The sequence below is a fragment of the Bos taurus genome, chromosome 13 (genome assembly GCF_002263795.3).
Source record: "Bos taurus isolate L1 Dominette 01449 registration number 42190680 breed Hereford chromosome 13, ARS-UCD2.0, whole genome shotgun sequence".
Classification (NCBI taxonomy): Eukaryota; Metazoa; Chordata; class Mammalia; order Artiodactyla; family Bovidae; genus Bos; species Bos taurus.
In genome coordinates this window covers 9,788,592-9,800,885 of record NC_037340.1, presented here as the reverse complement: position 1 = coordinate 9,800,885, position 12,294 = coordinate 9,788,592, and the positions used below count along the sequence as shown (strand labels likewise).

General features: G+C 39.0%; 1 protein-coding gene and 1 non-coding gene across 4 annotated transcripts in view; one reads left to right on the top strand and one right to left on the bottom strand.

Moving 5' to 3' along the window:
* MACROD2 (mono-ADP ribosylhydrolase 2) overlaps positions 1-12,294 on the bottom strand; it is a 2,330,645-nt gene that overhangs the window by 82,352 nt on the left and 2,235,999 nt on the right. For all 3 annotated transcript variants that reach the window (XR_009496772.1, XM_025000233.2, NM_001105029.1), the window contains 2 exon segments: positions 11,416-11,490; positions 11,066-11,158 (listed from right to left, as the gene is read on the bottom strand). Coding sequence is in view for 2 of the 3 variants with exons in the window: in XM_025000233.2 (XP_024856001.1) it covers positions 11,066-11,158; positions 11,416-11,490 (168 nt within the window). In the remaining variant the exon portion in view is untranslated.
* TRNAG-CCC (transfer RNA glycine (anticodon CCC)) lies at positions 6,668-6,740 on the top strand. Its single transcript has one exon. It is a non-coding gene; the product is annotated as a tRNA-Gly (tRNA).

Here is a 12,294-nt window from a genome sequence, read left to right as displayed (position 1 = left end):
ATTTTTTTGATCCATTTCCCAGCATAATGGAAATAAAAGCAAAAATAAACAAATGGGACCTAATTAAACTTAAAAGCTTTCGCACAGTGAAGGCAACCATAAACAAAATGAAAAGACATCCTATGGACTAGGGGAAAATATTTGCAAACAATGAAACCGAGAAGGAACTCATTTCCAAAATAGACAAATAGCTCATACAGGTCAATATCAAGAAAACAAACAACTCAATCAGAAAATGGGCAGACTTAAATGGACATTTCTCCAAAGAAGACGTTCAAATGGCCAATAGGCACATGCAGAGATGCTCAGCATCACTAAGGCATTAGAGAAATGCAAATGAAAACTAGGATGAGGTATCATCTTACACTGGTCAGAAGGGCCATCATCAAAAAGTCTACAGATGATGAATACTGAAGAGAGTGTGCAGAAAAAGGAATCCTCCTACACTGTTGGTGAGAATATAAATTTGTGCAACCACTATGGAGAATAATAGAGATTCTTTCAAAAACCAAAAATAGAGTTTATTATGTGATTCAGCGATCCCACTCCTGAGCACATATCTGGAAAAGATGTTTCATATAACTCAGAAACATACATGCACCCCAATATTCATGGCAGCACTATTTACAATAGCCAAGACACGGAAGCAACTTAAATGTCTATTGGCAGGTGAATGGATAAAAAGATATGGTACATATATACAGTAGAATACTACTCAGCCACTAAAAGAATGAATTAATGCCATTTGCAGCCAAATGGATGGATCTAGAGGTTGTCATGTGAAGTAAGTCAGATAGAGAAAGAGAAATACCAAATGGCATCACTATCACAGTGTCAGACTTTATTTTTTTGGGCTCCAAAATCACTGCAGATGGTGATTGCAGCCATGAAATTAAAAGACGTTTACTCCTTGGAAGGAAAGTTACAACCAACCTAGATAGCATATTGAAAAGCAGAGACATTACTTTGCCAACAAATGTCTGTCTAGTCAAGGCTATGGTTTTTCCAGTGGTCATGTATGGATGTGAGAGTTAGACTGTGAAGAAAGCTGAGTGCCGAAGAATTGATGCTTTTGAACTGTGCTGTTGGAGAAGACTCTTGAGAGTCCCTTGGACTGCAAGGAGATCCAACCAGTCCATCCTAAAGGAGATCAGCCCTGGGGTTTCTTTGGAAGGAGTGATGCTGAAGCTGAAACTCCAGTACTTTGGCCACCTCGTGCGAAGCGTTGACTCATTGGAAAAGACTCTGATGCTGGGAGGGATTGGGGGCAGGAGGAGAAGGGGACGACAGAGGATGAGATGGCTGGATCGCATCACTGACTCGATGGACGTGAGTCTGAGTGAACTCCGGGAGTTGGTAGTAGACAGGGAGGCCTGGCATGCTGCAATTCATGGGGTCGCAAAGAGTCGGACACGACTGAGTGACTGAACTGAACTGAATACATGGAATATAAAAAAATGATACAGATGAACTTATTTACAAAACAGAAAGAGACTCACGGACACAGAAAACAAGCTTATGGTTACCTAAGGGGAAAGAGGGAGGGAGGGATAAATTAGGAGTCTGGGATTAATAGATCAATACCACTATATATAACATAAATAAACAAGGTCCTACTGTGTGTGTATATATATATCTGTATTCAATATCTTATAATAACCTATAATGGAAAAGAATCTGAAAGAATATTTACATGCATACACACACATATCTGAATCACTTTGCTGTATACCTGAAACTAATACATCAGCTATATTTCAATAAAAAGTTGTTTTGGAAAAGGAAAAAAAAAAAGAATTAAGGTAATTTATGCACTGAGAGTTACAGAACTCTAATGCAACAGAGAGAAATAAAAAGTTCAACACCTAGAGATAGAATTCCACTTAAGGAAGAGATCTTTTTTATCTTTGCAAATTACTTTGATAAGCCGCAAGGAAAACCAGACAACCTAGGCTTGATACAAAGTTAAGAAGAAAAAGGGGATCCAGAAACAATCTGGATGCTACAGAGTTAGTAGAAAAGAAGTTCTGTCAAAACTTCCCAGATAGGGATAGAGTAAGGATTATAATTTTTGATCCTAAGATTTATATAATTATAAATTTCAATCCTAATGTTTGCTTGGGCTTCCATGTAGCTCAGATGGTAAAGAATCTGCCTGCAATGAAGGAGACCTGGGTTTGCTCTCTGGGGTGGGAAGATCCCCTGGAGAAGGGCATGGCAACCCACTCCCGTATTCTTGCCTGGAGAATCCCATGGACAGAGGAGCCTGGTGGGCTACAGTCCACAGGGTCGCAAAGACCTGGACACGACTGTGCGACTGACACTACCACTACTTATGTTCACTTGAGCCTATCATACACTTAGGTTTGTGGTTCTTCCTCTCTGGCATGTAAAATGGAGGTTTAGGGCAACTTTTTATAACTCTTAAAAGACAAGATGATCATAGCAAGCTGGGGGACTTGGCCTAATATATACTTTCTTCTTGAGAAGCTACATATGAGGTTTACATGTGTTTAATCTAAATTTACACACATATATACACCATTATGGAACCAAAATTATTATTGTAGCAGTGAATATATTTTTTGTTTCTACTTCAAAATTATAGGCTATACTTTTGTTTGAGGGATAAGCCTGAAGAAAATTTGCACTCTAAAAATTATTTTAAATGTAAAATGTGAATAAAACATTGTATCTTTACTTATATAGTGGAATTTGCATGAACTGATTCTATATGTATATGTCACATACACAGAGCTATGTAGAAGCCTTAAATACTTTACTTAAATTAAAAAAATTTTTATATTCAGTATACTTTACCAATATAAGAAATTTCATTAAATACTTAAAAAAATTTCAGAAAAGCTGAATAGGTGATAGGCATAGAATAGGATAGTTATACAGGCAGCTGTAGAAGTTCCAGTAGGGGACTATAGACAAAAAGGGAAATCTAGGAAACTTTGGGAGACCACTGTACATACATGATTGCTCAAGAAATCTACCTGAACACTGTAGAATAAAGCAGGCCTACTTAACTATAAAGCCATAAATAAAAGCACAAGATATGCCGCAGGCCACGAAAGAAAAATGTTACCACTCTTCTACTGATGTAAGTGCTACAAATCCCAGTCTGACCTCATAGGATCAGACACTCTCCTGCCTGATACGAAGGAGGAGCCATTGAGCTAAGTCTCACTTCTATTTGAGGTGGACTTTTTCCTTCTCCCACTTTACCTTGTGGACTTCCCTGGTGGCTCAGATGGTAAAAATCCTCCTGCAATGTGGAAGACCTGGGTTCGATCCCTGGGTTGGGAAGTTCCCCTGGAGAAGGGAACGGCTACCCACTCCAGTATTCTTGCTTGGAGAGAATTCCATGGACAGAGGAATGGGGCAGGCTACGGTCCATGGGATCGCAGAGTTGGACACAACTGAGCGACTTTCACTTTGATTTTCCCTTAATTATAAAATGGTAGCTCATTTAATCCTCCAAGCAGAGCTTCCTCACCTGCCTACTTGCACCGTTCACAAACATCCTATATTAACACATTTACTTCTTATGGATCACTTTGCCTGTCTTTGAAGTCCTGTGATGACACAGAAAACATGAGTCTCAGTAAGTCTGGACACTAGAGTCACAGTGATTCTAATTAAAAGACTGTGGGTTCAAGTCCCAGTTAGGGTTTTGCTTGGGTTTGAGTCCTAGTTCAAATTCCAATCTGAAGCACGCAGCTTCACAGGCACCAGCATTATCATTTATCTTAGATTCTAAAATAAAATTTTGGTTGACAAATTCTAGCTACAAAACATGGTTAGGAAATAAGACTGGTAACAAAAGAAACCATTTGAAAATGAAACTGCCCTTGAAAATGAAATCATAGTACTGCCAGTGTGAAATAAGCAGCATTACTAAAGTTGACTTCATTTGAAAAGATACAAAGACCTTCAGAAAACATTAAATTCCAGTAAGTTAATCAAGATGAAATTTCACAGAATATTGGGCATGAAGCAAAAATGTGCCTGAAGCATGATTCTCTGTAGGCAAGCACAGACTGGAAAATGAACGCTTGAATGTCACAGGCATTGTGTGTTTATGTGTTGCTTCATTGCTGGTGTGCAGGCTGATTTTCAAGAAGAGGGGAAAGGGCTCCATCAGTGATGTAAGAATCCCATCAATAACGGAAAACACCAAGGGCTGTGTAGCGGTATTCTGCAGACGAAATAAAATCCTAAGGAACTTGACTGGTAGGAGCAGAAGAGAAAGTGGTGTACTGTGTTTCACTGAAAGATGAAACAGTGGCCAGAGAACTCCAAGAAAAATTTCTCATGTGAACTAAGAAAGAGTTTGTGCGTCAACCTAATTTGAGATAGTGGCTCTTTTTATCCCACTTAAAGTATCTCCAGGGAATTACCAGCTGTGCAATGATTGGTTAAGCCCTGAACTAAAATAAGTTAATATGGCTGATCTTTTTGTCTGGTCTAGGACACCCCTGTATTTTTATCAATAGAATGCAATAGAGTAAAACTGAGTAAAACCTACAGTTTTAGCTTCCTCAGTATATTGATGACCACTGGCTCCCATCTCATCACCCCTTGTTTCGTCAAGAATGTGGGTCTTCAGGACTTCCTGATAGTTTAGTGGTTAAGAATCTGCCTTCCAGTGCAGGGGACACGGGTTCAGTTCCGGGTCAGGGAACTAAGACCCTATATGCCTCAGAGCAGCTAAGTCCATGTGCCACAACTAGAGAAGCACGTGCATTGCAACTACTAAGCCCATTCACTCTAGAGCTTGTGCGCTGCAGCAGGCAGGCCCTTGCACTGCAGCTAGAGAAGCCCAAGTGCCACAACTAGAGAAAGTCCACATGTCACAACACGGACCCAGCACAGCCAAAAATGAAAGATAAATGGAAGCTGTGATCTCATTAAAAAAAAAAAAAAGAAGAAGAAGAACGTGGTTCTTCAGAGCTGGCCTTCTGAGAAAGTTTACAAAATTGGAGAATGTCATCCCTGCATTAATGAGTTCATGCATGTCATTTTACTACCCCAGAAACTGGGATTTATAAAAGGTAAAGAATTGCCAGCAACCACATAACCAGAGCCAGAAGCCATGGTTCTCCACATATAGTCTCATAGTCCTATTCATCAGAGGCCAAGACATAAGCCAAAGGATGTGATAATTTATATTTGTTGCTGCTTTATATTTCACTTGCATGCCTGTCAATATTCATCTTTTTCTAAGAAGATCTTGGACCATAATATACCTTAAATCTCCATCAACATTTTGATCACCCCAAAGTAAATAAAGGATTAAGGAGATCAGCCCTGGGATTTCTTTGGAAGGAATGATGCTAAAGCTGAAACTCCAGTACTTTGGCCACCTTATGTGAAGAGTTGACTCATTGGAAAAGACTCTGATGCTGGGAGGGATTGGGGGCAGGAGGAGAAGGGGATGACAGAGGATGAGATGGCTGGATGGCATCACTGACTCGATGGACATGAGTCTGAATGAACTCTGGGAGTTGGTGATGGACCCGGAGGCCTGGCGTGCTGTGATTCATGGGGTTATAAAGAGTCGGACACAACTGAGCAACTGAACTGAACTGAACTGACTCCTTATTGTACTTACTGATGGATACAAGAAAAATAATTGAGATGCATGCATTCTATATAATACTTGGAGAGGAAGTCCAATATGCTCACAATGCAGTGTAAGTTAAAATGAGATAAAATAATGATACTCTGTTGATCTAGTTAAGATTTTATATTAAATATTTCTAAATTCAACTAGAAATAAAAATATTCAGAAAAGCATTTTAATGCTGGCTAAATTTATATTTTATGCTAAAACAAGAGATCCTTTTGAGAGGAGATCTATAGGGTTACTTTCTTATTTGGTTATTAACCTAAATGATGCTATTTTACTGGATTTCAAATGTGCACAGATCCTGCTGGGAAAGAATGAAACTGGACTCATTTAGGAAGAGGCAATGTGGCTATATGAGAAAAGCTGCCATATGTGAAACCTCACTTTATGCCTGTTGAAATTTTTGTATTTCAGGTCTCCTAGGGACATGTCCATTGTGCTATTGTGCAATTTTATCAGCATGAACTTCTGCTGAATATTTTCACTTCTCTTTAAAACCCATATTTTGGTAGAGCTAACTTCAAAACAATATTACAACATCTGTGCCCGTACACCTGGGAGCCATCAAAGATATATCCTAAAGATTAAGTATATTTTCTAATCTTACAGAATGCCGCAAAATGAGAGTAAAGGCTCTACATACATTTTTTCTAGTCTGGAATGTTTTGAAAGGAAGCACTTTCAAACTATTTTCTGTTTCCTTCGAAAGATTCTCAAAAGAGAAACGATATTTCTAAGGCTGTAAACAATTCCCCTAGAAATTTAACAGAATATTCTTTTTTTTTTTTTTTGCTGATTAGAGAGGTTCTTAATGCATACGTGCAACTTTCCATTAGAGACATTATGAATATACACAAAATTCCAAACTATATTCTCAAAATGTCTTAAAATAAGATTCTACAGTAACTATATGAAACAAAAAAAGCTAAAGAACATTCTACAACTTTGAATTTATTTGCTACTTTTAATCTCTGGCTCTACCATTAATTAATGCCATCTTCTTTCAAAAAATGGAAATTAGGGACCTCCCTGGTGGTCCAGTGGCTAAGACTCTGTGCTCCCAATGTAGGGGGCCCAGGTTCAATCCCTGGTCAGGGAACTAGATCCCACAACTAAAAGACCCCACTTGCTGCAACTAAGTTGGCACGGCCAAATAAATAAAAAAATTTTTTTTAAAACCCAGAACAAAAATAGAAATTATGGTTGAATCAGCATTTCTCAAACAGAAGATTGAGGTTTTGACAAACAATAAAATTCTGAATACAGAGAAATGTCTCCTTACCTTTCATTAATTGTTCTATCTTGTTCTATCTTTATGGATTAAACACGTATACCAAAATAGCCTGTAGTAGATGGTACTTAGAATGAAATGGGCAGAACAATTTGCTGTTGAAGGATAATGTGGAGTATATGAAATTTTTACAGCTTCAAAATAGGGATGGACTTGAGGAACTCCACATAGGTTCTCTTGACTTTGTCATCAATGTATCCAATTATGATAAATACTAAACACTTAAGGTATGCTTTCTGTGTGTCAGGTATTGTTGGAATTGCTTTGCAAGTGTTAACTCATTAAAGTTTCATCACAACCACACGTGACGGGTACTTCATCACCCTTCTACAGATGAGGAGACTAAGGCCCTGAAAGTTTAAATCACTTGCCCCAGGTTCATCCAGCTTGTTGGTGGGGGCAGGACTAAGGCTGCTGCAGCTGCTGCTAAGTCGCTTCAGTCGTGTTCGACTCTGTGCGACCCCATAGATGGCAGCCCACCAGGCTCCCCCGTCCCTGGGATTCTCCAGGCAAGAACACTGGAGTGGGTTGCCGTTTCCTTCTCCAATGCATGAAAGTGAAAAGTGAAAATGAAGTCACCCAGTCATGTCTGACTCTTAGTGACCCCATGGACTGCATCACACCCCAAATCTATGCCCCAATCCTTATCACTTCCTTTTCCGTCCTTTATTTTCCTTATAGGCAACAGAATAGCTTTCAAGTCTTACTTTGAAGCAAGGAATAAGACAATAGAGGTGATTAATTTTAAGTTACTTCAAATTTAAACAAAAATATACCACACCACCTTATCTGTCTCGTAAGAAACCTGTATGCAGGTCAGGAAGCAACAGTTAGAACCTGACGTGGAACAACAGACTGGTTCCAAATTGGGAAAGGAGTACATCAAGGCTGTATATTGTCACTCTGTTTATTTAACTTACATGCAGAGTACATCATGCGAAGCACTGGGCTGGATGACTCACAAGCTGGAATCAAGATTGCCAGGAGAAATATTAACAACCTCAGACATGCAGATGATACCACTTTAATGGCAGAAGGCAAAGAGGTGCTAAACAGCCTCTTGATGAAGGTGAAAGAGAAGAGTGAAAAAGCTGGTTTAAAACTGAACATTCAAAAAACAAAGATCATGGCATCTGGTCCCATCACTTTATGGCAAATAGATGGGGAAACAGTGGAAACAGTGACAGATTTTCTTTTCTTGGACTCCAAAATCACTGCAGATGGTGACTGAAACCATGAAATTAAAAGACACTTGCTCCTTGGAAGGAAAGCTATGACAAATCTAGACAGCATATTAAAAAGGAGAGACATCACTTTGCCAACAAACCTCCATATAGTCCAAGGTATGGTTTTTCCGGTAATCATGTACAGATGTGAGAGTTGGACCATAAAGAAGGCTGAGCACTGAAGAATTGATGCTTTTGAAATGTGGTGCTGGAGAAGGCTCTTGAGAGTCCCTTAGACTGCAAGGAGATCAAACCAGTCCATCCTAAGGGAAATCAACCCTGAATATTCATTGGAAGGACTGATGTTGAAGCTGAAGCTCCAATACTTTGGCCACCTGATCTGAAGAGCCTACCCATTGGAAAAGACCCTGATGTTGGGGGAGATTGAGGGCAAGAGGTGAAGGGGGAGACAGAGGATGAGATGGTTGGATGGCATCATTGACTCAATGGACATGAGTTTGAACAAACACAGGGAAACAGTGGAGGACAGGGAAGCCTGGTGTGCTGCAGTTCATGGGTCCAAAGAGCCAGACACAAGTTAGTGACCGAACAAGAACAAACTCAAGGCAGAACATGTAACAAAGAAGTTATATATATATATATATATATTTTTTTTTTTTTGAGGGGGCAGGGTCTTGATTCTACAACTAGGGATGGAATCCACAGCCTCTGCAGTGGGAGCATGGACTCTTAACCACTGGACTGAGGAGTGGAGTATTTCTGGTCATATCAGTAAACAAAGGATGTCACTGTCTTCAGGAACTGCAGCCACTGCCAACAGTGAGCTGGTGAGCCCTGACAGAACTCAAGAAAGAAAAGAATACCTGCCATCTAGCAGCCACTCCTTGCAGTCACTCCCCACGGTGAGCCCTGAAGAAACTTGGGATGTGAAAATACAGGATGCTGGCCCTGGACAGGGGAGGTGTGTATCAAAGGAATGATTTTGGTGAGCCCAGACTCCTGTATCTTATCATACATAGAAAAGCGCTAAATTCCTTAACTTGAGATATCTGGTTTTCCTTTAATTAACAATAATCTTTTGATGTTCAGACTGCATGCCCTTTATTGCAAAACTTCTATACAAGCCGGCTACCCACTTTGCCTCTTTGGAGTAGTTCTCTAAGGCACTGTCTCCTGGGCTTGAAGTCCTGAAAATTCCCATTGAGTAAACCGTAACTCTCAACTTATAGGATGTGAATGATTTTTTAAGTTGAAAGACCACCAGAGCAGTCCTTTAACAAAGAAATTCAACTTCACAGTTGATACAAGCAAGTAGTAGAATTTGATCTCACTTCTTCCTCCTGGGCCATCCCTCCTTTTGGAGAAGAGGATTGGCATTGATCCCTACGGGAGAGAACTGAGCTCTTCAGTAGGAACGCCACGTGCTGGAGAAACCACTGGGAAAGGGTGACGAGTCAACGTGTGTTGAGCACGGACTTTTCCCTTGTAGGCCAAGTGAAAAAAAGGACAATGAACCAGTTGTTTGATGTTCCTCATTTGCATGTCTTGAGATGCAGCATAAAAAGTAAATAATTTCTGCTGTAGACAGATTTCACACTCTTGGATTCCTCTCCCTTACCTGGCCTTTGAAAGTGCTTTGCTGAAACTTTTCAGGGAGTTTGGGATTTTTTGAGCATAAGCCACCTGTTCTCCTTATACGTTCCTGCAATAAACCTTTCTTTGCTCAGAACTCTGACATTGCCATTCGTTTGGCCTCACTGTGAATTTGGCACATGGACTTGTGTACAGTAACAGAAGGAGCAAGGCCGTGTATCTGTATTTCAAGTGAGGGTTGTATCAATTTTCTATTATCATTGTCAGACATAAATTCTCCAAAATTTATTTGACCTGCCAGGAACATGGTGTCATGAGTCTGAACTAGGGTTTGCTATTAGATAAAAGGTCATTAGACAAAAGACATAGAAGAATATTGTGCTCTAAATGCAGTGCATTTAAAAAAAAAAAGTCTCAAAATCACTAACATGACTTGGTAATTAAACTGTGTCAATGCTGCTGCCAAAAAAGAGTTCGTAATTTGGAAGCTGTACTTACTATTGACCTGATTTTACAATTGAGATCATGTCTGCATTTTCATTTGGAAACAAAATTGATCACTGTGTTCTGTAAACAAGGCCTGTCAAGTTATTACTCTGTAACTACCTTGCAAACACATATTTAAGAATGGTATGATTTATGATACAGTATAGGAAACAAAACTATTTCATTTTTTACTTCCCATTCTTAGCTCCTTTTAAGTTCTTTAATAAATTTCTTTGATAAATTTAAAGATATTTTTTAATGTCCACTTTTAATATATTGGCTTCTTGCCCCAAATGCTACGTTAAAACTTACAAAGTGACCATTCCTCTAATGTTCTCTGAAATCATTATAATGCTCACTTATTTTTTTTTTTTACCTGTACTCAATATTATTGTATCCTAATATTAGTGGACAAACTTATAATTTAGAAGGTTCATACAATGCCCGCATTTTATACAAATTGCTTCCTTAATCACTACCATATGAAGGATGACAGAATGAAATCAGTACAAAATGGTTAATTTAGTTGTTTTAAAGCCATTTCAGATTTTCTAAGACTTTCATCCATCTAGTTCATAATATCTGTTTCTTAGAGGTTTTCTCAAGACTATAATGTAAAAAATGAATCTAAATTGATAATAAAAACATCCTCATACTCCTTGAAAGAATGAAAAACTGTTACAAGTATCTTCTTTCACTACTTCTGGATTTTATTTTACTTTCAAAAGTAAGTTCAGAATTGAAGAAATATTCATGTTGCCCCTTGACAGTCTGCAATTGAACGAGGATAATGCTGATGGTGGGATTCTAGGCAGGAATCCAAAGAAACTCCCTACTCTTGACGGGGTAATTTAAGAGCAGTCCTACCTTTTCCACCTTCGTTTTCTCCTTGGTCGTCTGTTAGCGGGGTCACTTCTGGTTGCTCCACAATCATGGCATCTTCTTGGTTTGATGAAAGCTCTAAATGGAATGAGACAGAAGGAAGCTCAGAGATGTTGTAGTTGGAATCTGCGAGAAAACAGTGACTAAAGCTCAGAAAGTTAAAGTTCTTTTTTCCCCTCCAAGTTTCAACGGTCACCTAAGGAGACCATGAGAGCCACTCTCCAGGAATCACTGCCGAAAAGCACGCACGCACCCTGCTCACACACACCAGTATATACAGACGTCATGACAGTGTCACCACATCCTCAGATAACAATATATTCTGGTTCCAATACCTTCTGTTTCCATAGATGAACTCTGGGACTCTGCCTCAGGTTTTACTTCTTTCTTCGTTGAATCATTCTCTTGCCCTGTTAAGAACAGTGATTGAAAAATAAATATGATATGGATGGCCATAGCTTTATCCCTGGTTTGAAAAGACAATCAATTCAGAAACCATGCTTTGATCATGCCTGGAGAGGTAGAGAACAGTTCTAAACCAAAGCCGAAGGTGAATATCTTATTTTGTAAATTATCAAATGTATATTGATTAGTTAATGAGAAATATCCAGATAACGTAGGCAAAAAACTTTTCTTTGAACTGATTGGTGTAATTAGTATCTAGCTTATCAATACACTGAACATCAATGGATACAAACTGGAAGTCGAAATGTTGAAGAAGTTCTAGACTGCATGGGTTAATTATATTCAATTTCTCTTTACTATATAGATCTTTCTGTATTGAGGATTCCTAGGAAATTAAAATACTATTTGTATTTTCATTCTTCCATCAGCAGAGCATAAAAAAACTTGAGTAACATGAGCACACAGGGATGGGGGTCACCTAATAGCTCAACCATTCTCATAAAAACCTACTAAATACAGCAAAGATCAGGAGGGAATTCAGCCAACTCTTGATTACACCAAGGCTGATTATCTAGGAAAGCATTTTCTCCCCACCCTCTTGGGTTCTCCTCCTCTCCCCTGTGGCGTTCAGAACATTTAAGGGCTAAGAGAAGAAAATGAAATTTGTCCATTTTGCATCATTTTAATGAAAGATTTTATGCTAAGGATATTACTGTTACATTAAAAAAAATTCCAGAGCTAGAGGTTATAGGTACAAAGCTGAAGCAGAGGTTCTTGGGCTCTTAGCCTGCGTACATTCCTAAAGGAGA